General features: G+C 42.7%; 1 protein-coding gene across 1 annotated transcript; it reads right to left on the reverse strand.

Moving 5' to 3' along the window:
- Nucleotides 1–123: 123 nt before the first annotated feature.
- gcn1 (GCN1 activator of EIF2AK4) lies at nt 124–27,527 on the reverse strand (the record flags this gene model as incomplete). Its single annotated transcript, XM_079222849.1, has 57 exons — nt 124–739; nt 849–1,070; nt 2,375–2,485; nt 2,813–2,961; nt 3,285–3,381; nt 3,696–3,810; nt 5,166–5,359; nt 5,478–5,708; nt 6,239–6,352; nt 6,505–6,774; nt 6,858–7,001; nt 7,097–7,189; nt 7,276–7,437; nt 8,255–8,419; nt 8,520–8,735; nt 8,917–9,034; nt 9,132–9,274; nt 9,920–10,116; nt 10,203–10,341; nt 10,433–10,501; nt 10,624–10,844; nt 11,190–11,369; nt 11,546–11,660; nt 11,947–12,068; nt 12,261–12,507; nt 12,665–12,859; nt 12,989–13,154; nt 13,588–13,658; nt 13,773–13,962; nt 14,235–14,359; nt 14,566–14,709; nt 14,887–14,967; nt 15,280–15,464; nt 15,923–16,075; nt 16,153–16,351; nt 16,451–16,564; nt 16,647–16,740; nt 16,840–17,018; nt 17,179–17,303; nt 19,009–19,198; nt 19,354–19,513; nt 20,103–20,178; nt 20,274–20,366; nt 20,475–20,627; nt 20,729–20,902; nt 20,984–21,082; nt 21,184–21,234; nt 21,337–21,465; nt 21,648–21,722; nt 22,416–22,593; nt 22,758–22,892; nt 23,647–23,745; nt 23,909–24,017; nt 25,481–25,612; nt 25,984–26,047; nt 26,144–26,246; nt 27,510–27,527. 57 exons carry the CDS (start codon nt 27,525–27,527, stop codon nt 614–616), a joined length of 8,019 nt encoding a protein of 2,672 aa, XP_079078975.1. The 3' UTR covers nt 124–613.

Raw genomic sequence — 27,527 nt, forward strand, 5'->3', positions numbered from 1 at the left:
GGACACTTTAAATAATCTGAAATGTCAGTAGGTAGTGCAAAGAGAAATACTGTGGGGTGACCCCACCCAGGAGATAACCTTTTCCAATATTTCACACATACACATGACACGATGAAATCAAGTCTTTTTTTTATTTTGAATTGCTTTTTTACAACCGTTATCATTGACATAAGAATGTGTTTTATTCTTATAGGAGGTCGCTTCCCCCCAAACAACTCTCGCACACAAAGTCCAAATAAAAGTTAAAGACAAGGGTGTTGTTTCATTACAGCAGCATCTTAAATGCTAGAAATAATTTTGGTAAAATAAGTAGGAAAACATTGAAGCATCAACACATCATTGGCATTGTGTCTTCCTAATGTAGTTCAGTACAGGAGAATAACCTGCACATTGTTAGATAAAATAAAAAAGTTATAAACTGAGCGTAAAGGCCGCTAAAACAATGACGAGAGAAAAGGAAAAAAAAAAAGAGGATTTTTTTTGTGGGGGGAAACACTAGCCATCTCAGCCTTGGTTCATGAAAGGCAACATGGGCATGTGTGGCGAGTGTGTGTTGGGTTGTACAGTGGGGATCTGCAGAGCGGAGATCGTTTCACAGCTCAGTCCTGCTCCATCACGTTAGGATGGTGTCGTCTATCTCTTCATTGGAGTCTGGCAGGCTGGCGATTTTCTTCAGGGACCGACGGTGACACTCTGACAGCAGGTCGTTACTTGCAGAGTCCAGAATGGCAGTAATACTCTGGAATGTAGAAAGAGAAGAAAAAAAGTATAAATTAGAAAGAAAAAAACATTTCCTTTATACATTATATCTACATCTGTAAATGATAGTAGAGGATCTGTAGTCTGACCTGCATGGTTTCCTCTCCCAGTCTGAGTCGTAGCAGGTTGACGATGGTGTGTTCGCTCTGAGCTCTCACGGTGGTGTTCTTGTCCTTGGTGTTGTCCAGCAGACTCTTCAGCAGCGGCTTGATGAGATTGGCCTCCATGGAGGGTGTTTTCGGTTCTTTGAACACCCACCACAGCACCCGCTCCGACACCAGTCTGATGTCACTGGACTGATTCTGAAGACACTACGTGGGAACACAGACGACAGACTGTTGAAGCAGGTACTCGCCACAGTATTCATCTTTCTACACATACTGTTGTTGCCACGTGTATTTATTGACATCTACTTGGTATCGGAGATCTTTCTGATGTCTGAAATTAACAACCGTTTCTCCCTAATACCATGTGGCATAAATGAAACAATTTATTTTAAAGCAGCATCATTCAATGTGTATATGGCCTCCAGGGGGGAGCAGAACAAGCTGTAAACACATTAACGTTGTTATCACCATGTATGTGTAAAGGGAACTAGATACAGCATTGGATGCAAGGCCCCGTTAATTCCGATGATAATTTCTCAGTGGTGAATAAAGCCCAAAAGAATTATGCTGCCGAGGGTAAAATTAACCGGATCTTCTGCATCTCTAGGCCCAGAGAGCAAGCGCGTTAGCGTTTCTTAACTCCGCTTCCCAGCTGCTCATTCACATGAACGGTTTGATAAAAATGATTTAGCGAATATTACGTGTTTGAGATTAAGTGCTTATGTGTTTGGCCTGTGAATTTAATTTACCTCCAAAGCAAATGATCCAGTGATTTACGTTTTGGAACAGGAAGTTGTAATTCCACTGTTTGGCCACTATGTAAAATTAGCTTCAAAGCCAGGTGCTCTTCCTGGCAACTTGGTTATCACCCTATTTAGTTTTTTGTGGTAAACGTGTTTCTGGCAACCTGATTAATTACATTATTGACTCCTTTTTGCTCTGAACACGTGACATCTAGTGCATGTCTGTCAGTCCTGGGAGAAGGATCCCACCTTTGTTGCTCTTCCTGAGATTTTCTTTTTTCTTATTATGCTGAACAGATTGTAAATTGTCTGTCTGAACCTTTCCCTGCTAAAAACAGCTGTCTGCAGCTGAAAGCGACACCAAGAAGGGCAATGAAACCACACGAGTAAATTGTGGGGTGTAATACCAAAACAATATGCAGAAAGAAAAACACTCCAAAGACCTGAAGGGAACTGTAGAGTCAGGTAAAAATGATGCGTTGGTTTGTCACCAATAGCAACACATTTCAGTCACTTGAGTGCAACTCTCATTTATTCATTTCCCACCAACAGAACGTGTGCGGGGAAGGCAGCAGATCACCTGTGACCGTATAAAGGAATAAACATTTCTAGAGAATTAATCACCAAGCAAATAAAATTCAAATGTGTTTATACACTTTATAATTTGCATAAAGCCATAACCAATAGAGTGAAGAACTTCCTTACTTGTACAAATACTGAAAAGGGAAGTAAATAGCCTGTTGAATGAAACAGTTCCTGCTTTACCTTGACAAGCTGTGTGATGAAGCGCTGGGAAACACTATTGGCTCCCTCGGTTCTGAGATGATGCCTCATCAGGTATCCCATCGCTCTGATCCCACTGGTGGCAATGGGAATCTAGGAATAGAGCAGAATCACAGTCTGTACTTGAGGGCAACAGGGATGGGCGTACAATGTAACAGTAGAGGACACAGGACTGTTAGCCATTCTAATAATGTTATATACTGTACGCTTTATACATTTGATGCTGTATTTTATAAAACGAAAACAAGGGGCAATTGTGAATATATATTTTTTTTATTTATGGAAATATATGCTGGATTGAATAGAGTAATAATTAATAATCTGAAGCACTGGTTTTCTGAATGTCATTGTGATTGACACCACATCTGTGAGAAATACGTAGTTAAAGAACAGGGTGTCACACAAACACTTTCTTCTCACCCTGTCAGCAGTGGCGTTGGCCAAAACGGTCTCCGTCACTGTATCACAGTATTCCTTCGCACACAGCTTCTCAGGAGCACACTTGATGGCTATGGCCATGGCCAAGCTACGACCATGACGCACCATCCAATCAACACCAGACACATCCGCTAAAGGGAGGAACGACATCTATTAGCTCATGCGCTCACTGTTCTGCTGATGCACAGCGAACAGCTGAAACCGTCAAACTTTTATGAAACAAATACAAACATCTTACTGTAAACATATTTAGAACAAAGGCACATGAAAAATACCATTTGTGCTAAAACGAAGCAAAACACACATTTACTAAATCACTATTATTAATACGGTCTGTACACCAAGTTAATTGTTGTAATAAACAGCAATTAGGGGCAAATGTAAATAGAAAGCCCAACACTATACACATAATGCAATACGTGATGTGACCATAACTTGGCAAAGAAATACCAACCCAATACGTGCTGAAGTAGCACACTCTTCAGCTCCTCTTCTGACAGGAAGGCACACAGCTCACCAACACAGCCGGCTGAGGCCATACGCGTTGCATCCTACGTGCACACGAACAAGGACACACGCACACAGAAAGGTTCAGTGTCATTTATTGTCATTCTGACACTAGGGCTCAAAACCACTTTTTTGAAAACCACATCCTCTCTGTCTGACTTCCGTTTTCTAGTGTGATCACAGAAGAAGCTACTCCACAGAACAACTGTCTGTGAAATCCTTTCTAAGTGCTCATACTTTGTTTTCATATGTAATTACTTAATGTATTTAGCACCTTTTACAGGCCCCAGGGTGCAGAAAATGGGCGTGTTGCCACAGATAAAAAAAATCTTCTCTGCATCTGTTCCTCCTGTCATACCTCATCATGTCCCAGCATGCCCAGCAATGTGGTGGTGATGTTCTTGCGGATGGTTGGGTCCACCTTAGACCCAGCCCCCTGGATGACAAACCTTAAGGCTTGCAGCATCGTCTCCCTGTGAGAGAGGTAAAGAGCACAATGCAAGCATGAGTCTCCAAAGTCCATTTGATTTTATCGATTTCCTTTTAGTCTAGAATTACTTTTCCCAAGTTGAAAATAAGGCCTGGCTGAATCAAATGCCAATCTAGATATTTGAGAGTTTATAAAATAATTAGTGCTGTCAAACGATTAAAATATTTAATCGCATAGTTAACTCGCGATTAATCGCAATTTTTTTTCCCCTTCATTTTAATGCTCTTATCAGCTGTCTGAAGTCATCCATTCTTGTCTAGCTGACGAGGGGGCGCAGAGTTAGCATCAGCTGTGTGCTTGGCCATCAAGTGGTATTTCAGACTGGACAGGCTACGATGATAGCTCAGTTCACAATGACAAATGGCACATACCACTTTGGTCTTGTCAAGGGAACCATCTGACAACTTCTTGAAAGTAAACTTTCCATTCATTAGCGTCTCATCATTAATTTTGCCGCATCGCGCTCACCATTCATTCATTTCAAACCGTAACGTTAGCCTAGCTTCCAAGCCCAAACGGCGTGCCTATGGTTTTGCTTCCGGTTGAGCTACATCCGGCGTGTTGCTCGCGAGAAAAAAAAATGCGTTAACGGTGTTAAAATTGGTTTGCGTTCACGCCGCTAATAACTCGCTAATATGACATCACTAAAAATAATATATATTGATACCAATAGATAGATACCAATACACACACACACACACACACACACACACACACACACACACACACACACGTTTTGAGTCATTCAATTTGGTTATTGAAGAAGTGTGACAAAGATATGAACCGAGTGAGACAATTGAAAAATAAACTTGCCAGTGCTCTCTAGTGGACGAGCTATGTAATGTTAACACTATTTTTATATAACCAGAAAATGGGTGTGCTTCTCTCCGAGGTGCTTCTTTGTCTTTTCATATCATCCACAGTTTCGCTGATCTTTATTGCTCCTCATATCTGCAGCTACTTGTTTATTTTCCAGTTAGGTGAAACAGTGACACCACCGTTTCTGTCTTGTGCCCAGAATAGTCTGGTTGCAACCCCTCATCACAGGTTACGGCTGCGTGAGTTGTGAGGAATTTAACAAAACAGTGTTGTTTTTTCTTTTAAGGAAAGCTTTACTTGAAGAATTTGCAGAGGTAAAAGTATCCAATATTACAATCGGATACAATCTAAACAGTGCCTTGGCTATACTACAAAGACGGACCACATATGTTTTTAAACAGATGTATTGAAAATCTTAAAATAGAGGTTCTAAAAATAAAGCGCGATAGTTGACAGAGCAACCTGATTAAAGTCTCTAACTTTAAGATTTCACCATTCGTCTGCTGTAGGAGTTCTCACCTGACTCCTGAGTCCTCAGCGTTGCGGATGGCAGCGAGCTGCTCGGTGAAGAGCGGGTCCACCTTCGTGTGGATGGAAACCAGTTGGCCCAGAGCCTCAGCAGCCTTCAGCCTCACCCCGCGGCTCGAGTCCTGCAGGGCCTTCAGGAAGGTGGTCTGCAGCTGAGGCAGGAAGGGCTTCAGGGCAATGCCCACCTGGAGGAGGAATAGAGTCCAGAAGTCAGAGCCAAACACTGTGACTTGGCCACCGGACTGATAACGACCGTGTCTTGAAAAGTATTTGGCGTTTTACATTTTAGATGCAGGTACAGACCTTTGCCAACAGCAGGGTGAGAGTCTCCAGCAGAGCGGTCTTCACTGTCCAGGCAAAGCGGTCTCCCAGGATACGAATGAGCGGGCCAGTGATGTTGATGACAGAGGGGCGCAGCGCCTCAGGGGAGGTCAGTTTGATGATTCCTCCTAAAGCTTTCGCTGCCTCTTCTTTCTGCTCAGGGGTACCAGTGAGGACACCTTCTCTCAGGACAGGCAAGATGCAGGTCACACCCTGTGGAAACACAACAATTATTGATTGTGAAGTACAACAATTATTATTTTTACTTTTTAATCTGCCTACTGAATAAGCATCACTAGAACAGCAAACAGCTATTTGCTCTGTAAACATGTAGAGGAGTAATGGGTTTGTGCCATGTTGAGAGCCGTGTGGAAGCAATTCCACAATCATAGATGTGCTCTGAATTTGGTGGAATTTAGCATTTTAACAATCTATTGATTATCATATATTATTGTTAGTGTGTTATCAACCAGACTTAGACCATGGCCCCTGAGAATAGGCTTTGTTATAGTGATTAAATAGTTTAGGTGGACATCTGTGATGTAGGTGTTTGCAGTTCTAAACAGAGGCACTGGTATCAAACAAAAGACAAATGAAAAAGCTTAGTAAAAATGTTTTTTCTAGTGTACTTATTTGGACCTGCGATATAATGTGAAGTTCCCAATAAAAAAGACCTAGAAATGCAAGAACCAAATCATCGCACTGGGTCCCAGTGTTTTCTGTGTCAGGAGGAGCCTTCTTACCTTCTTGGGCAAACAGAAACCAGGCAGGTGCTGACCCTTAACGTCTGCAGCTACCGATTTGATGTCACGATGCAGATCATCAATCATAGCCAGCTGGCTGCTTGCATCCAGTTTCTATACAAGAAAAACAAACACTTAGGCACTCACATTTACCTCTTGATTAACACATAATCAAAGTACTAATCTGTACTGTCTTTTTACCATAGTGTGTGCAGAAACTATAACAATTGACTTTACACCAATACAATGAACAAATATCAACACACCTTGGTAATGGAGTTGATGGTGTCCCAGCTCTGAGTCAGGACGTCTGTGTTAGAGTCATTGAGAAGGCGGATGAGGCCTGACAGCAAGTTGCGAGTATGGTTACTGTAGTCCAGGCGGGTACGGGCAAAGTAGGCGTTGAGGATGGTGACGGCAGCTTGTCTGATGCCGGGGTCAGAGCCACGTGTGGCCTCCAGCAGGTCGTCGATGATGATCCGCTGGCCCACTTCATCCTCCACCGAGAGGATCACTGTTTGACAGTTGCACAACTCCTGAAGCAAAAATAACACATTGTGAGTAAAGAACAAAAGGCTCAAACACATTAGATATCATAGCTCGTGAACGCCAACATTACCTGTGCTTCATCTTCTGTTCCCAGCTTTCCCTTGAGGGAGGAGAGAAGGGCGGGCAGGATGACCCCTAGGTGGCGTGTGAGAGCGTCTCCAGCCACAGCGGACAGGAAAGCCAGCACACGGGTGTTCACAGGTTTAGCAGTCAGCTGGTAAGACCGGAGGGAACAATCGACAGTCAGATACAGCCAGACCCAATAATAATATATAATAAATAGCGTAAACCTTGACTATCAGACTTTACCTTTGGGACCAAGTAAGGCAGCACAGAGCGACTCTTTACAGCCATGACTTGCTTCAGGCCATCCAAAGCAAACTCAGCTGTCTCCTCGTCGTCCTGGGAAAAGACGTTCGTTTTAAAAGCCAGACTGACAACGTTTGAATGCTATCTGTGTTACGTTTGTGTCCTCCTCGCTCTCTCACCAGCTGTTTGAGCAGAGTAGGCAGGATGTCATCCAGCGCCTGGTGACCGATGGTTGCATGAAGCTGCTCAAAGGTTTTGGCTGCAGCCTCTCGGACTTCCTCCAGAGGGTCACAGAGCGCCTTCCTCACTGTGGGGACCAGTGACTCAGAGAAGACGAGCACCTACAGTACAAACACCATCAGGTTAATGGCGCTTTATATCTGCTGAAATTCTTAGACTCTTTGTACAAGCTAGGTTTAAAGAAATTAAGAAAATGGTTGTCCGATGAGTACACAACTTTAAGCCTAAAGTTTTTTTCTAACACTTTTCAGTTTATTTTTAATTTAGATTCCAAACTGAAACGCAATTCACTTTGACGCCAACTGAAATAAATAGGTAAAAGTGTCTAATCATTTATTTTGTTTATAGATGATTTCTTTTGGCATTTGTTGGACAGTGATGGTAGATAATCACAGAAAACCAGGATTCCATCTATTAATATGCAAAAGTTAAATACATTTGTACTGCTTTATATTTGATATAAAATTGATCTGGAAGTCTAATGCGACAGAATCAACAAGCTATTCTTATGCTTCACTTTCGAGACCTTGTAATGACCAGTATATATTTTTAAATTCTAATATGCATTTGGTTGTGTTCAATAATAAAAAACTAAATCTAATCAATAGAACAAAAGAAGAAAATACTTGTTTCAGTGAAAATATATTTTTGCTTATTAAGAGGATTAATTGCATTTCTCTTCTCACTTTGAAAGAGGGGAGATAATATCCTGGAGAAATCCCTGGTTTAAACTAATCTGCTTCTTTAGAAGTAGTTTATAAAACACCCAAAACAAACCTTAATTACATGGTTTTAGGATTGCAACTTTGAGTCCAGGGAACAGCTCTGGGCTCAATCGTGTTTGTGGCGGCTCTCCTGACGCAGGCAACTATAACCTTTATCACAATCATTGTGTGTCACAGCGGCTGCGTGACTCACCGCATCTTTGCTGGTGGACTTCATAATCTCACTGAGGCCGATGCAGACTCCCTGCCTCTCGTCACTCTTTTCAGAGCGCAGTCCTTCCTCCAGGATGGGAATAATCTCCGGGAGAATCTTCTCCCCCAGTTTCCTCACCAGATCTCCCAGTGTTCGAGCAGCGATCTAAAACCACACCAACACACAGCATCAGTAAAAGGCTCTTTGAAGATATACATCAGGAAATATCAAAACAGTGTGTTTGAAAAGTTCAAAGGAGTAATACCGTTCTCTTATCGGACCAGGTGGAAGCCAAGAAGCCCAGAAGCAGAGTGAAGAGTGTTGGGAGGATCTCTCGAAGAGTCCTGGGGGTGTTTGAGACCACGATCTTCCACACGTGGAGGGAAGCCTGTCGAACCACCAGCTGAGTGTCTGAACGGCCCATATAGAGGCCAGAGAGGACACGATTACGCCGCTCGCCACCAAGAGCTCCAATGATAGCCTGAAAAAGATAAGTTCAAAAGGTCAGCCAATCTTTACACACCAACCGATAAAAACAGACCAACACCACATTGCTGTGATGGCAAGTAGAGATATAACAAGGAGCCAACTTCCTTTTATGAACTCGATGGATCTATAGAGGAATTCTTTGTCTTTTTAGTAGAAAACAAATGTATTCATACTTTATTAGATGCAGCTGTTCCAAAATTGTCATCCTCGCAAGCGGTCTCCGTGGTCATCTTTCCTGTCACTCCAGAGATATGGAACAACAGATCTCCAAGCAGCTGCACAGAGCTGAACCTGCAAAAACCAACGAGGAGATGGAACGCACAACTCGTTAATATAAAGGGTGATATTTATTTAGTCACTGATGTGTTACGGCGTTTTTAAAACCGACCTGATTCTCCACAGGTCATCAAACAGGCCCTGCTCCAGCTCAGGAAGCAGAAGAGCAATGGCGGTCTCAGCATACATGCTGATGATTCGCTGGCCGGCTCGCAGTGCCGTGTCTCTCACATATTCATTCTCATCAGCCAGAGCCTGGTGGACAACGCAGGTAGTGTAAGAGCAAAGGAGGAACACCCGGAATTGAGATCCCTGGATTTCTTGTGAAAACCTATTTCAAAGTAAAAATACACGCTGGCCCCGATATGTTTAGTATATGTGTGTGTTCTGAAGACCATGTGCTGAAAGAAAGATGCTTTTCTCCAAAACCTGTAACGATTTACTCAATAGATATGATCTCACCTTAAGTTGCTGTAATATAACTGGATAAACTTTTCACCTGCAGCATTTTAAAAACAAAATTTCAGTTTTCAGCTCAGTGGTGTGGCAAATATATATATATATATATATATATATATATATATATATATATATATATATATATATATATATATATAAAAAATGATAGATTAAATTAACAAATTGGAGTGCAAAACCTGTAAATAAAAAATTTGCAGGCAACTTAATCTGATAAGCAGATAATTTACACCAGTATTATTCTCCTTAAAAAAATATGAACACAAAATCTAACATATGAAAGAATAAGATTGGGAATCCTGAGAAAAGTACAAGAACATTCCCAGGAAGTAGTCATTTTAAAAATCACAGGAAAATCGTCGACCACAGTAAAAGGAGTGAAATTTGATTGTGGAAAAAAAAGAGTTGTGATCATAGCAATACCTTGAGAATGCAGGGGATGATGGGCCCGATGTAGGGAGTAAACCTATCTCCAAAGGTGAGGGGCAGATAGATGAACATCATGATGTAGCCGTCTCTGACGTGGGAAGCGATGTCTACCTTGCTGGCTGTTTGCACCACATCTGGCATCAGCTTGTCCAGCTTCTCCACTCCAAGTCCAGCCATCACCTCAGCCAGACCTGAAGACACCCACACACAAATCATTCAGTGAGTCATTAAGCGCAAATCAGGAACAACCCAGAGACAAGAGTGTAGAAGAACCGACCTTGTGCGGCTCCAGAGCGATCTACAGAGCTCTGTTCAGAGGCCAGTGTCTCCATGAGCCACGGCAGCAGGTCATCAAAGCAGGATTCACCCATCCCCTTCACCATGGCACCCAGGGCTTTGGCTGAGACTGTACGTACCTGGAGAGGAGAAGACGACAAGCAGTTATAGCTTCAACTAATCACATACAGAGCATATAATTCTGTCGTTACTGTTTCTAACTAAACACACCTCAGGCACCGGGTCCAACAGGGAGGCTTTCAATCCAGGAATAACACTAGGCAGGTAGGGTGACAGATCCTGTAAACGACAAAACGTATCACACCATAAAACAAATACAATTCCTCAGAATACACAAGTTTAAAGGTCAAATACATGTTTTAGTTTTTAGCTCAGTGTAATGATTAGAAGATGCTGGGTACCTTCTGGTCAGTGAGGGAGTACATGTTGCCAATAATCTGAGCGGCCATCTTGCGGGTGTCAGTGGAGCGATCCTGGAAGGCTCTCTGGACGATGGGCATGATGAGGGCCAGGGAGGGGGCGTCGATGAAGTGGACAAACTTCGTGTCCAGCAGCGTCTGCAGGCACGTCTGGGTCCTCTTGGACGGTTCAGTGAGGGCGTCCAGCAGGATCGGAGTAATGGCTAAGAGAGAGGATCAATTACTCTGGTATTAAAACCCTACTTTATTAAACATCAGTGGTAAACAAAAGTACATTTCATAACTCTACTATTTTTTCTTAGTGTAGTTTTTCAAGTCTGGCATTGTTTAAACAAATAATTTTCTAGCATTTCTGAGCTGCTAATAGCTTTTACTGTTTTTTTTATGATTACGTTGTTAACTAGAACGTAAAATAGTTTAACAGAGCACAAAGTTCTTCACAGATTTAGCCACTTAATTTTGCTCTCACAGTGCATCAGACTGATCTACTTAACTTGAAAATGGACGCGATTATGATTTTTGCCGCATTCATACTCTGAGACACTTACCCAGGATTTCTGGGTTGCGGATGACAGAGCCGATCTGGCGCAGGGCTTGCTGGCCGGCCTTCTGCACCTTCACATGGGAGTCAGTCAGCACCTCGGTCAGCTTGGGCACAATGTTGGGCAGGCAGGACGACAGCTGCTTGGGTGCACAGAAAGCCATGGCACCAAGCAACTCCACCGAGCCTGAAGGAAAGAGGGGAAGCGACTGTTTGAGTGAACAACTCATTTGATTGTGACCGTCCTCATATGTGAAAACTGTTTTTAATCATTACCCAGTTATACACAGCTATAATCACAATTGTCATCAACTAGACTTATATTCTCAGATTGTGACAAAAAAAACTGGAGGAGCTCCTAACCTGCTTTAGTTCTCCAGGACTCCTCCTCTAGGGCCACCAGAAGGGAGGGAAGGACCAGCTTCACCCCGTGGGCGCTCAGGTTCCTCATCACAGCCTTTGCACAGTCATCTGCAGCCTGTTAAAAGTGGGGTAAAGGGGCTAAAACTTACACATTTTATCAAAGTTTCCTGAATGAGTGCATGTTTAATGCAATCATGTGATTAATAATTTAATTGCATGTTACGCCAACTGTGCTATCTGTAATTGTGGACATACAGAAGCACTGGATAATAAAATAAGACCTTTTATCATTTGAAGCAAGACACTTCGAGGATACATTTATGAAATGTAAGAGACATATTTAAGCAGACATTTAAATATTAAAGTAGCTTAAGGCTCTGGGATGTGATCTGCCTGCTCACCTCTCTGACATACTGGTTTCCATCTCCAAAGCAGAGCAGGAGGTGTGGCAGCACATGGACCACATACGGCTCAAACAGCTTCCCCAACATGTTACACAGCATCTCAAAGGCAAACAGCGCTCCTAGACAGAGAAAAACAGTGAAAAGTCAGTGTGTTTTTTTTTTTATAAAGAAGTAGCCTTAAATGTTCCAGTAGATTGTGGCTTCTGACATTCGTGTGGCGTCTGACATCCATAATACAATATTTATTGGAATCAATGCGTGTAAATTCATACAAAACCAAACAGTCTATTGGTGGCATAAACCTCACTGACCTTCCCTCCGTCTAAAGTTCTTCTTGTCCTGGATACCGTCGGTTAGAGTGGCCATGATTTCCTGCTGTTTGAGCGCCAGGATCCCCAGACCTTTGACCAGGCCTGCCAGTCCGTACGCCGCCCCCTTCCTCTCTGCGTACTTGTCGCTCTCCAGCAGCAGCTGCAGCAGGTTCTTTACAATCCCTGCTGCGTCCTCCTTGATGGCAGGGACTAAAGGAGGTAAACAGCCGGCCACTGACTCCTGGACCTGAAGAGGGATGACAAACCACATATGATGAAAACTAATGGACCGTCAGCAAAGTGGGATCTGTATTTTTTTATTTTTAAAGGCTATGAAAGACTGTATTGTTGATTAAGCATCCAAGAGTCTGAAGTATTACAGAGTAGCAGGATGAGCGGCTTACCTGCTGTGAAGGTGTAGAGAGTGCAGTGATGAGCTTGGCCACGATGGGTTTGACTTTGGGGTCATTTTTATCCAGATGTTTTGCCAAGGAGCCCATGAGAATAACCACACTCTGACGGACAGAGTCGTAGCTGGCGTCCTGAGGGGCGTCCTTTAAAAACTCCTCAAATACTGGCAGCAGGGCGATCACATTGTCCTGATACATAAGACACATAAGTACATAAGTTACAGTACAAGACATAAATGGTCATGTAATACATAGCAGAACGTATCTGTGGGTTTGTGAAGTGTAACTGAAAAAGTGTTGGCGGAAAAACTGAAGTACCTTTCCGTGTGTGTTGAGAGCAGAGAGGGCAGCGTCCAGCATGCAGCGGCGCACCTCAGTGTGACGGTCGTTCAGAGCATCAGGAACGAAGAAGAGGAAGAGAGGGGTAACCTGAGATTCTGCCAGGTACTGGGACAGCTTGTTCAGAGCTAGAGCAATGCCACCCCTAAAAAAATAAAAATAAAATAAAGAGCATGAGAAAAAATGGCCTAGTACACAAAAAGAAACATTTAAAATGTTATGGTTTCTAGTACTCCGTTATAATGTGATTAGCTTTTCTAATAACATCCGATAGATAAACACTAAAGCAAGACATTAATAAGCAGACGATGAGGGCTGGGGGGTGGGATATAATCTGTCTAAAAATTACAAATGTAAAGTATTCAGCTCATTCCTGCTTATTTCTGTCATAAAAAATGTTTTGTCATTTTTTCCCGTTAACTTCAAATATTTCTGTCCTGATAAATAGTACGATGATGTAGATATTAAGGTGGTTAATTGTGCATTCATGAGTCCCTGGGACACTGATCTTCAATTTAAGAATAAAAGGCTAAACACCATGGTGTATTTTATCTTTGCAAACAAACATCACGGTTTACCTGGCCTCCCATTGGTCAGGTGGAGCTTCAGAGATGACTCTGCCCAGGGCATCCAACACAGGAGGTGGTCTCTTAAAAAAAAAAAAGAAAAATCATCTTTAGACTTTTAAACTAAAATTCCACCAGTATTTGTGGGCAGAGCTACAAGAAGAAGAATGTGGTTTGGCTGTGGTGCAGGGTCTCACATAGAGTTTCTCGTGGTAGAGCTCAGTGAGCTGGCCCAACACTGTGGCAGACTGGTCTGTGTACTGGGACACGGCGCTTGACAGAGCTTCGGCTGCAGCAGAGCGGACAGCCTCCTCATGGTGAGTGATGTCACCAATTAGCAGGGGGCAGAGCTCAGGGACCAACTCCAGACCCAGAGATTCCCAGAGTCTGAGGAGGAATGACAAACCAAGCAATTAGTTTAACTGTTTAATTTACAACATGGTTTCACAACCTCCTTTGCCGTGCAAAAAGATTAAATATCTTATAATGACACTTCATATTTTCTGTGCAGAAAATGAGGAAATTAACAAATCCCTGCTCCCCCCCCAAAAAAGAACACTTAAAGAATGCAGTTTGAAAAGACAAAGAAAACACATATGTGATGTGTTTAAGTGTAGAATGGTCACTCTGAAAGGAGCAAGAAACCTCATAATACATACCTTTCAGCCAAGGCTCGGCCCTCCTCCTCAACATCAAACCTGGCAACCCAAAGCCTGCGCAGCAAACTCAGCCCACTGGCCTCAGTGCTGTCTGTGGGCAGCGCGAACTCCATCTCCAACAATCCCTGAACAGAGAGATTGGGTGTTGAATACACAATACATCATTCGTCACTTAACCAAGGTTACCAGTACATGTTAATAGCAATGCTTTACTTTTTAAAGCTCAATCAGTGGCATCAAATATGGGGACTTCTTTTGTCTGAAGTTCACCCGTTTACTGATTGATGGGGCCAGCTCCAACAAATGTAAAATTAACAGATTCATAACTCACCCTCAGGGCAGCATCCCGGACAGAGAAGCAGGGTGAGAGGAGGGCGCTGAGCAGGACGTCTATCTCTTGCTGCTCTGCCACGGTGCAGCCCTCATCTCCTCCAGCGCTGTAACACAGCGCTGTCAGGCACTGAGACGCCAACACCTGAAACACCGCAATTTAAAATCATTCAGTAAGTCAGTCGCACAATACAAAAAATATAATCATAATACAATTGCAGAAAAAAAGAAAAGAAAAAAAATCTGATTTTAAAAAGACAAATAAGTCTGATTGACCATGACACCGTTTACACAAAAAAGTAAGTGTGAATTCCTCAGTTACCTGGAGTCTCGGGGTAGCTGTGGAAATGACTCTAGTCAGTAGAAGCAGCATGCTGACACGTGGAAGCAGTTCTGGGCCGTTCTGAGACAAGAAACACAACACTTAGTACGTGAATCTACAAAATAAAAAAGTAGTTCTGTCACATAAATCTTTTATTTTTTACAGATGACTGGCTCTGCTTACAAGCTGTGAACAATGTGTGCAAACCCAAAAAGACAGCTATGTTGATGATAGACTAAATGGGGTGCATGATAACAATTGGTGTTCAGTTCCACGTCATTTCTGGTTTTCTACAAGGCTATATTTTAACATGTACAATGCATTTTGTATATGTATTATCTTCCTGTGCAGGTCATAGACAAAATAAAATGCAGCGGAGATGTCAGTTTCTACCTCATCTATAGCGAGGTCATCCATGTCTGTGGCGGACCGGAGCTGCGAGTGTTCCAGGACGATTTGCAAAGCTCTGGTCATCATATTCTCTGTCTCCTCAGTGCTGCCTGAGGACTCCCTGAGCATAGCGTTGAGGAGAGGGAAGCAGACGGAGAAAGCCGGCGCAGACAGTGGAGCCGTGACGTCTGGGAAAGAAGACAACAATACAAGGAAACAACTTAGTATGCCAGCATTGGTTGCTTGCTACAACTCTGACCTGCTGCTGGTGTTACATTCAAATGAAAAACGGTTTGCACATGTAATCGTCTGCATCTTCTGTGTGTGTGTGCATGGCGCATGACAAACAACTATCATGCGGCAGCAGCGGCACACGTGTGTACGTGTGACTTAAGCAAATAATAGTTTTTTAATAGTTTTTTTTGTTTGTTGGATAAACATTGCTTTTCTTCCTTGCCCATACTCCCATTTGTTTCTCCAAACTGTGGGCGTGACGACCGCCATCTGCTGTACGTACGACTATCCATGCACGCAATGACCTCATACAACACCACAAGCAAACTATCTCTTTAGGGTGATTTTGTTTGCCTCGGAAAGACAGACAGAACAAAACTGTGCACGTGTGTCTCGATCTGGGGGCGCTCACCACTAGTCTTGGCATCCCTCTGTGGGACAGTGTGATTGTGCAGCAGCAGTATGGTGCGATGGGCTGCCGTGTCCAGGTTCTCCTGTTCCCAGGCCTCGTCCAGATCACACTCTGGCTTCAGCAACCGTAAAGTCACATGTCCCACAAGCACGGCTAGAAGGGGAAAAAGTGACACTGAGTCAAGATGCTGTGTCTGTCAATACAATAAAGTACCAAGACAGGCCATGTACCTAGTTGGTGAAAGCGTTTGGGCATGAGACAAACTCCGATGTCCAAGAAGACTTGCTGGATGCATGGAGCAGCCACAGGGGACTGTAGCAGAGGTATCAGGACCTGGAGGACAGCGGGGAGCTCCTTGGTGATCTCTGGTACTCTCTCTATCAGAGTGGCATCCAGCAGACCGACCACGCTCTGCAACTCCATACGCAGCTGGTGACAACGAGAAGTACACCACAGATCAATAAAGAGAAATAAAGAATATCGGTTGTCAGTATTAAATCATTTTATTTTGGTGACTTGGTTTCATACCCCTTGAAGTCTCTTGCGAATAGCGGCCTCCTTTTCCAGCTGGATTTGCATCATTTCCTTCTGTTTGGTGGAGAGTTGCAATTCCTCCTTGATGCCTTTTTTCTTATTTAGCTCCTGCAAGATCAAAGAGAATTAAAAATGTGTTTCAGAAGTGAACACCAGCAGAAATATATGGATGATGTTAAGTAGACTTTACCTCCTGTAACTCCAGTTCAATGATCTGTTCCTTGTAGGAGTAGGCCTTGTTCTCTCTCTTCATGTTGACTTTCTTGGTGCTTTCCTTCTTGGCACTATAGAGGAGGAAGAGAGAAGTAAAAAAAACGCCAAATAAACAGAAAGTCCAGGCAATTGCTGTTGGGTTGACCATAGTGGGAGAGGCTGAGTGTTACCTTTGGACGATGCTGTTGTCATACAGTTCTCCCTCGGGTATCAGCATGATGGCATACTCCTCCCTGGTAACCTGAAGTAGAGCGGGTCGGGAAAGGCCCTCGATGACGTGAGTGATTACCCGCGGTAACAGCTTGTTGGGGGAGAGGCGAGAGAGCGCACCGACCGCATTTTTCACCGCCTGTAGAGAAAAACGTGACCACTAAACATCCGGGTATCATGTCAAATCTATCCTTCAACCAACCTTGGTTAATTCACAAGAATCGGTTAAGTACAATTTAGTGTTCATGCGTGTGTAAATCGTATGTGAAAGCAGCAGACGGTGTTTGTTATTGTCAGACCTGGGTGTCAGTGTTGACCTCCAGGAGATGTGGCAGAATAGCCTCGAGATTCTTTTCTATGAATTCTTCTGCTTTTATGTTCATGGAGGAGAGCAGAACAGGCCAGAGGCCAGGGCGAGCTCCAACTGAAAGAGATAGACACAGCGCAGATGACATGTTGAATCTGGGACAGCGCACCAATACAGTTTTAATGGGTATTTTTCAACCTGGACCCTATTTTCCCATGTTTAAGCATCTAATGGGGAAAACTATATTGGAAATTGCTCCAAGAATAACGTGTTATTTATCTGCAGTGACCTTTCCATAAAGTTGTCAGACACTTAAAATAAGAACCTGAGCGTGTCAGTGGCAAACACAAGCAATTTTAGTAAACGTACATTGAAAATGCAATATTGCCCCATATAAGTACAATGTGCGGTAGCATGTTTCACCGCTGCGGGCTGAATTGTTTTCTTTCAATACAGAACCGATTAAAAAAATAGCTGCCCCATCAATCACTAATGCTGCGTTCACCCCAAAAGCATTGTGAATATTCGCGACGCGTCACTGCGCCTGAAAGGGCGCGTGGCTTATCTCCGTGAAAAGAGCTATCATTTGTGCCATCGTCCATAGAAGAAATAACTAGTGATGTGTCCTTTCGTGTCGAGGCTTCGATGCGCGTGTCGAGTAATCCAGGTAGATTTTGGTGAAGCGCTCATCGAGGCTTGTGTCGATGGCGTATGCGGTGACGTTCGACGCCTCGCGAGCCGGCCGTACCACGTGACTGATTCAGAAAATGGTTCGTAGGTTTGCCGTGCGATTTGAAATATAAGAGGCAGCGAGACTCAATGAATTGCCCCCCTCTTCTCTGTACCCAGCTTCATCTGTGCCCTGTGAAAGGGTATTTTATAAAGCAGGCAAAATAGTCTCAAAAAGCCCAGCACTGTGGAAAAGTTCTTATTTTTATAAAAATTAATAAAATGGAGACATCAACACGGACCAGCAGAGCCGAGGCTCGAACCAGGGAGCCTCGGACTGAAGGACGGATATTCTAACCCCTGACCCAGTCACATCACACTCCCTAATTTGTTTCCAATTTCACTTTTGACCCCGCCATTAAATCATTAAGATAGACACAATATTACTAAGTTAATAATTGATGTATTGGCGTCACAAACATCATTCCTTCAATTCAAAGCTTCACAAACCAAAGCTATGGTGTCGTTATGATCACTGCCTGTTTTACATTTATTGGGGCGCAGTAGAGCAAATGAAGCCCCATGGAGCTTCGGCCCATGAGCGAACCATTTAGATGGAAAGCTTCAAAGCGTCAGGAAGCTTCATCTCGCCATCACTAGAAATAACCACTAGTTCTGCTTTATACTTGTTGTGTAAATTCCACATACGTCGGACCATCAAACTCCATCGTGTCTGGGTTCATAATATTATCCGTAGTCCCACAACAGCGTCTGAATGACGGCCGCTACCAGCACTACTTAAGGCGGACCAGCAGCAGTTTGATTCAGCAACGGCAGGATGACGGTCAATCACAAAACGGCGGTGATGACGGGCGGAGCTTCTCAACGCTGATTGGCTTACGCCACATGGATTTTTCGCCAGAGTTGGAAAATGTCAACTCACGCCGCCTGGCATAAAATTCGCTTTTTCGCAGCTATTCGCATCTGTGCATTGACTTTGCGTGTGATCTACTCGCACATCGAATTCGCCAGGTTAATATTAAAGTTGCCGTTTAGGCTACAAAAACCTGGTTAAAACATATTTAATGTGTAACCTCAGGGGGTTTAACAAGCAGGCAGTAGCTTCATCCTGGAGGGCAACTCATTCTCATACCTATGGATGGATGATGTGCGACGATGAGAATCTCCATGGCCAACTTCTCTGCTTCGGCCTGGTCGCCCCATTGCTTGGCAGAGGAGCAAATAACACACAGCGCGTCCAGCAGGACACGAGGGGGAAAGTAGCTGCGACCCAGCTCAGTCAGCTCTCCTGACTCTGACACCAGGACGTCCTGGGGCAAAACCTGACAATTTACGTCACACAGTCAGCAACAATCAGGCTGATAAAAATAATACAAAATTGTAACAGTTAAGTTGTAGCTGATTCAATTATCCACAACCAACTCTTAAAGATGTAGCTTTATGTTTTTGAGGTCTATGGTGAATAATCAGTCTGTACTTTGTGTTTGTTGATGAGCACGCGGAGTTCTCCCAGGAGGCCATAGGCAAGACTGGATCCACCCTGAGAGGAGAGCAACTTCCTGATCGTCTGTTGAGCCCGCTTCCTCACACGCCAGCTCCGAGACAGCACGACCGCAACTGTGGCGTATTGATACATCCTACAGGAGAGTTACACGCAGGAAAATTAGCTTGTGATTAAAAGGTAAATGACACAAATCTGTAATAGATGTTATGCTCTGCATATTTCCTGCACAAAACGTATTTTAGAACTCTTTGGGAAAAACCTTTCAGAGAGCAAATATAGCTTCTATTGAGGTTTATATAATGAAGCCGTGACATCACCATCCATTCTTTTCTATATTATGACATAAAATGATATTTATGGTGCAGTTGGATCACCCCGTTAATAGAGGTGCGTGCGTCAAGCAGGAGAGAAAACTATTTTTGACCGCAGTGAAAATGTTGTCTTCGTTTTTGAGGATGAACTCAAACAAATATGGATTGAAGCAGAACATTTTGTTCGATAAAAACATATTTCGGATTTTGGAAATTATTATATGCATCTTGTTATCAATACATTTTTACTTCTGGACATTACAATGCTTTGAGCTTAATGGAAATGTTTGGATCACAAGTTGGAAACAATCAAACAATGCATTTGAAGCATTCAAATGTTGATTTAGAATTAAAATGTCAACATTTTCAAGGTCAAACATTCTCTGCATGTGATCAAGGACACAGACTCACTGTGATTTGCTGGTGGTAAGCCTGTGAGCATGGTCCAGGAAAAGCCTTTCACAGAGCAGCAGCACTGTGAGTAGAGCTGAAGATAGAGTGAAAAAGACAGACATGCCATCTTTTAATTTCAGAACACTCATGAGCTTTTTATTTGCCAAGTTAGGTTGAGTAGTGCCTTACTTTCTTCGTTGGCCTGGGAGAGGAACTTCTCTGTGGTTAAAAGTGGCTTCTTTTCATCTAAGATCAGGTTCCAAAAGCTGGCCAACTTGGCCTCTGCAGAGACAAATAGAAAAATAAATTCTCAAGACTTCCCATTCCCGTATACTCCAACAATCTCCACAAGTGGGAAAAAAATTGTAATTTCTGAGATGCCAGCCTCACCCGTCTGTGACTCTAGCAGTGCCAGTCGACTCAAGAGAACAGAGGCTGCCACACCTTCTGCAAGCAGAGCCTGCTGGGAGTTCTGTGCCGCAGCCTTCTCCACTGTTTGCAGGAGCAAAGGCACGAGGTCTGAGGCTTGGGCCAGAGTGTCACCTAAAAACCAGGGAAAAGGTGATGGCACAGGAAAAAGGATCGAGTTCAATTCAAACATCTGTATATTTGACACACAGCATAACGTCCCTCCTGTGACTGACCTCTGAAGGCCCCCAGCATAGCCTGAAGGTAGGCGTGTCGAACCAAAGAGGTGGAAGTCTTGAGGGTGAAAGCCTTCTTCAACCAATCCAGGAGAGCGGTGGGAACTTCCACTGTGAGACGGCCGGTCCACTGGGACAGCACAGACACCGCATGCACCAAGGTCGCCTCGTGAACTACGTAAAACAAAGACAAGTTAGTACTCCACAGAAACATTACACTGCAGTCTCCTGAAGAATTCCGAGGCTCAAAGATACCTTCTTGTTGGAAAGAAGGGATGAACATCACAGCGACTGCAGAGCTGAGAGTTTGGCTGGAGGTTCCTGACACGGCATGATGGCTGCAGCTGGCGATCCCTGGAGCAAGCAAGATGAACATAAAAAAAACAATTGCAGCAACGGTTAATAATTATAATTATTATTAGATAATAATTATAAATGTTTGCAAGGCTTCTTACCTGACCAAACACTCATCTTTTGGGCAACAATTGTGAGCTTTCCCTCTGACCCTGCAACCACAATAATTAGGACGGTGAGCATTATGAAGGTGAGAAAACCATACACGGTTAATAAGAAAATATTTCAGTCTGAAAGGTAATACATTTGTTTACCTCCGAGGATCTTGAAGAGGTGAGTGACGATGTCCTGAACAGCAGAGGGGTCGCTGCACTGCTGGGCCAAGTTCTGCATGGCCTGAATGGCTTCCTCCATCAGCAGGGCATTATTAGCTTTCAGCTGACCTGAAACACAGACCATACCAGTAATTAAATACACATATTCAAGGCTAAATTGATTGCCCAGTCTTTCAGCAATTTGGTCGATGACAAATTATACCCTCATGACAGCTGAGTGTTTGCTTTAAAGACATGTTTTATAAGACGCATACAAAACTACATCAACTGAGCATCCATTAAAGCCTTACTTGCGATGGCCTTTCCAATATCCATGGCATACTGACTGAGGTCGAGAGTTACAGCCGACAGCAGGCAGGACACGGCTGAAAAGAAACCAGACAATTCATTCATTAATCCACTGCATGAGAGCTGCAGAGAACACCAAACAGGCACATTTTCAAGAAGAGGCCTCTATACGAATAAACAATACGAAAATGCCAAACACTCGCCTACAAATATCTTGCAAAGTTATTCATACTGGTAGTGATGCAATTTTTTTTTTTAAAATAGGAGTGTTGTTCTTCTGTCTTTTGCCATTCGGTCAGTTTGAATGGAAAAGAAGCAAGGCAATACTATGTTTTGCTTTAATGTAAAATGATGCTTCACAATAAAAACATGTGAAATAATCATCGTAAGAGCCATTTTGTGGCGTTTCATTATGTTGGACCTCCCACCACTGGGTGGCGTAAGGCCGACTTCAACGGAGTCGAGGCCTAAATAATTAGGACGGGCATTAGGGCCAGGTTTTTGACCATGATACAACTGATGACGATAGAGTAACACAGATGGAAATGTTCATGGTTTATTTTATGATTTGAGTATATGCACCTAGGTTGTGCCGACATAGTTATTTTGTATAAATAAACGCAACGGATTAATAAACAAACTGGACGTTACACCTGGACATTGTCATCAATGAACCGCGTCAGAAGCAAGCAGCAAGGGAGCAACCAAGTAGTGCCTTAGGGTTGAATAGTCAACGGGGGCACTACAATCATCAAGTCAAAGCATCTTACTCTGCATCGCGTTCTCTGGACTGCGGAGCATCGTCTTCTGCAGTGTAGGAAGGAGCAGCTCCTTGAATTCAGAGTGGGACACATGACGCAGGAAGGAGCCACTTTTGTCCAAAATGTAACGTTGTGGTTTTGTCTTGCTCATGAGGACTGATTTTATGTACAGGTCCAACAGGGCACTCTGAAAAACAGTAGACACAAAGTTATATGTTGAAGCAGCCTCAAAATATTTTTATCTTAGAGTGCATGTTCTCCTGGGAAAAATCTGAATGCAGAGTTTCAGAAGACAATTTGTTAATGATGTTGAATCTGTAATAATCAAGAACCGCTGAAAGAAAAACTCACCTTGTGCTTCTCTATTGTAGCTTTGTCTTTCTGAGCAGTGCAGAAGTCTAGACACACCCCCAGCATGGCCAGAGTCGTGGGGCTCTGGTCCAGACTCAACAGTGTGCCGATGTATTGATCGACCAGACCAGGGTTCTGTTAAAGACAAAATATTGTCACAACAATGCAACATTTATGTGTCGTCGTCAGCTCACAAATTTGTATTATTAGTTGTTTTGAACAGGTCAAGTTTAGGTTGTATGTTCGGTCTAATATCACATAGGCCTTGTATTATTTAAATTTCTCACGACTGACTAAAATACTTCAAAGCTTTGACCGTTACTAAAACAGCGTTTTCTTTTTTAATGTATTATTGCTAAAAAATGCATTCCCCCAAAAAGCCTAAGTAAAAAGGAATAATAATGAACATTATTCATTGTGGATCAACATGAACTATCATGAGCTATACTCAGTATATACATGACATTACATTTAGCTGACGCTTTTATCCAAAGCGACTTACAATAAGTGCAATTCCACCATGAGTACAAACTCAGAACAACAAGAATCAAGAAAGTACAATTTCTTCAATAAAGTTAAACCACAAAGTGCTATCAGTAAGTGCCATCTAAGTGCTACTACCTTCTTTATTCAAGGTGTAGAAGACCGAAAAGGATGTGTTTTTAGTTTGCGACGGAAAATGTAGAGACTATACTGTCTTACGCAACACTGTTAAGAACATGTAGCTCCACAAAAAGGTGGACCAGCAAAGACACCTGGGGTCACCTGGAACATGACAACACAGCCAATTTGACCAGCGTTGGTTATTTTGTCCGATTTCAGTGATTTCATCGGATCACCAGATTAAATCAACTTGTTTAGTTTTTTTGCCACTGTATTTCATACTCACTTTCTTCCAGAGTTGACTGAGATTCTTGAGGCTCGATTTCTGAGCCGTGGTCTTGGCTCCACCAACCACCTCAGCTACAAGAAGGCTCTGGATTTCCACCTACAAGAGAAGACCACAGCCACAAGGTGTTACGGCAACATTCAAAAGAAAACATTGACCCTGGTCAAACTTTATGACTGGGTATTTGTAGTTATTTCAGAATCACACACCACAAATCCTAGAAATAATTTGATCTTAATTTTAAAAGAAATACTTTACTGACCATTTTCTTCCAGATAGGTCCTTCTTTTTTCTCTGGGGCAGAAAACACTCTGGAGACTAAAAGGCAGGTCCAAGACAAGCCGATGAAAGCAGCAGAGCCGGTGCTTTTGCTGAAAGTATAATAAGGCGATCATAAGAGGGGGAGAAGGACAACCACGATAATAGTAAACAAAGATTGGTTCCTAGACACACTCGTCTATTGTTTCTGCTGATTTCACTAGTTGATCCTGTTTTCTTTATTGAATAAAACGCTGCACAAACCAGGGCTGAATGATTCAAATTCTTTAAAGCTAATTGCCATGTTTTGACTGATATTGCAATATATTGTATGATATACAATATTGGAGACAATGTTTAATTTTTAAATCACTAATTTTCATAAAAAAATAATTATGATGATGTGATTTTTGCAGGTATCTAAACCATCGATGTTTGATTAAAAAACGGTACTTTGATAACATCTTGCTACCCTGCCTCTCAGAGACAAAAATGAAAGTCGTCTTAGGCTGACAGTGCTATGATTATGCTTTCAGTCTTTTCCTCTGTAAAAGGTAGGAATTTATTACGGATTAGGGCTGCAACTAACGATTATTTTAATAATCGATTAATCGGTTGATTATTTTTTCGATGAATCAGATAAAAACATTTTTTAATCAAAAAAGCGTTCATTTCCAACCCTTTATTCAAAAACAGAAGTGACAGTGCACAAACAGCTTGCTCCTTGAACATCCCTCAGCTGTTAATTAAATCAATAAAATGGACTAACACTAAAAACATACACATATATGCTTTACATCTGCCAAATGTGAGCCCTTTTTACTGTAATTGATCCCTCCAGAGGCTGCATTTAGCATACACTGCTTTATCAATAAGTATGAAATACTGGGACAGAGGGAAGCTGTACTGCTCCATATAGAGCGTCCTCTTCCATAAACTCTTTCATTCTGACTCTCTTATGACCACGACATCACGTTGTTGGCTAAGCCCAACGACGTGATTTGCTTCATTCTACTTTGAGTAAAAAAAAAAAAACCTGCAGCTAGATCCGCCGGTGTGCCGGTTTAACGTTAACGAGTGACAGCGTGAACTGAACCAGACCGGGGGGGGGGGGGGGTGACGGCATGTTTCATCACGTTACGTTTTTTTTTAAAAGACTGAACTGTAACGGAACATAACGTAACTTTAACGACAATACCCAAATACGTTAGCTAACGTGATAGCAAGCTGACTAGCTTCCATTAAAAACAAGTTTGAGGAACATGAAGACGCTGATTGGCCAAGACTCGACTCGTCAAAGATCTTCTATTTTTGAGAAGATCACAACCTCAGCTTTTCTCGTGTCTCACTCCAATCTCAGAAACGCTGGCCGGCCAGTTGCTCTGCTCCGCTCTTTTTTTCCCTACGCGACTTATTGCCCGGCGTAATAATCGCACGACACAACGAATCGATAATGAAATTCGTTGCCAACACTTTTGATAAATCGATTTTTAGCGATTCATTGTTGCAGCCCTATTACGGATGCAACAAAAAACTTCATGAATTAAAAACTGCAATATGAAGTTGAGAGCAGTACCTGGGCTCTCCATTTTTGCTGATGATTCCACTGTTCAACAGGCTGTGGAGGAGGCTTGTCACCAGGATGTCCGGCTGACTGTCAGCCAGCTGGGCAATAACAGAGAGGAGCTCTCTGCGTGATGCAGCATCCCTGAGAAGCACACACATCCATGTAAACACAAAAAACACACACTCACTCCTGCAATCAAATCCTACCACCATGAAGGTTTGAATGTTCAGTTTTTGATGAATCTGTTTCAGAGAGGTGTTGATTAAACTAGATGATAATTTTGGAAGCTGCAGCTTGTTGAGCTGTATAGCATTATACGGACAGGTGGTTCTATTAATTTGACCATTCCATTTATATTAATGACGGTAAGGTTAAATAACAGCATCTCTGTATAATGCAAAATATAATTCAAAGAACCACATAAACAAAGTGGAATCAACACCTCCTTATGTTTTGGGTGCATTTCTTTGAGTGGTTTTCTCGTGGCTGAAAGTAATGACATAGTAACCTACCGATATCTGTATGGAGTGAGACAGAATAGCTTGCATAGTCCTTTCACAGCAGGCTCTGGTAACTCTAAAAAAATAAAGGTATTTGAAAAACACTATTGTGTTGATTATAGCACATATTTAATACTTCATGTAGTAAATTAAACAACACAAAATCCCTCACCTTTGCCTTGTATACATTGTTTCAGCTCCCCGAATATCTCCTTGCGCTCTTTCACACTGGCTGTGGTCACTTTTACAGCAAATTTCTTCAGTGTGTCTGAAACCTAAAGCAAAAATCACATTTAGTACGAAGACCTTTGCAGTAAATGGTAGCAGTCCGATAGAGTCAGTCCGACCTACAGTCCAGGACCACAAGATATTCAGGTCATGATCACGGGGCGGCGGCTTCTTGCATGTTGGGGCCTGAGGAAAACTTCTCTAATTGAGGAATTTGGCTCATTGGGAGAAAAGAGGCACGCTTATTTTCTGTTGATCAACTAAATTACCTAGTTGTCTCAGCTCTAGTTACAGGTTTGTCAATTCATATTTGAGACCTTGATGTTAAGATCAAACGGCAATGGTTTAAATACACTGTGGCCACTTTATTATGTACAAACTAATGCAATTCAATGCATCAGCCCTGCCAAAAAAATTATACCATGACAGATTTATAATGTTCAGTTTTTGTTGACATTATCAGGAATGTGTTAATTGAATTATAAGTTTATTATTGAGACAGTTTGCAGTGATGTGTATTGGACATTATATTGAGATGTGCTCCTAATTGTTACTCTTTCAACAATGTAATAAACGCCTGTGTCCAAGACTGAACATTATAGGCACCATAAAAGTAAACTTCATGGCAGAACAGTTGGGTTGGATTAGCTTGAATATGTGTACCTAATAAAGTGGTCGTTTTAAGTCTGAATTGTACTAAGTGGGTATGAGATTGCTTCAGAGGAAATGTTTCTTTGTGGAGCTTCTAAGCAAAAAATAAAAGGTTTTAAAAAAGGGGCAATTAACTCTGAAAGACATTTTTTTTAATCATTTCGTGGTCGACAAAGGGATTGTGAGCACAGGTACTAAATACACTGCACGGACCACATGGTATGTAGTCAGTATGAAGTCACAACAAATCAGCTGACGAATTACAATTTACCAAATATGGGTGGGCGACTTATGCTCGTCTGCCTAATTTAGGGAATCCAGACCAATTGAAGTTAATGACAGCAAGTGTAAAACCCAGATACGATGGATTACAAGACGCCAAAATCCGAATAAAGCTGCAGCTCGTGTCCCACTGTGGACAGACTCCAGCCCCTTTTTCCTGCCTGGTCCTCGTCGTGGTTCACACTGTGGGCTACGTAGCACGGAGCTAACAGCCTGCTCGCGAGCTGTTTAACGTTACCAGAGATCCTCGTGGAGGGCCAAAAACACACCAATGCGTTTATAAAGCAGTGGACGAGGTTCCGCTAAATTGGTTCCCACCACACTTGAATAGCTTTCTTTCAGCGGATAGACTACAGTTAAAAAACAGCCACACAAACCTGCGTGTCCGCTGCCAT

The sequence above is a fragment of the Taurulus bubalis genome (genome assembly GCF_910589615.1).
Source record: "Taurulus bubalis genome assembly, chromosome: 8".
NCBI lineage: Eukaryota > Metazoa > Chordata > Actinopteri > Perciformes > Cottidae > Taurulus > Taurulus bubalis.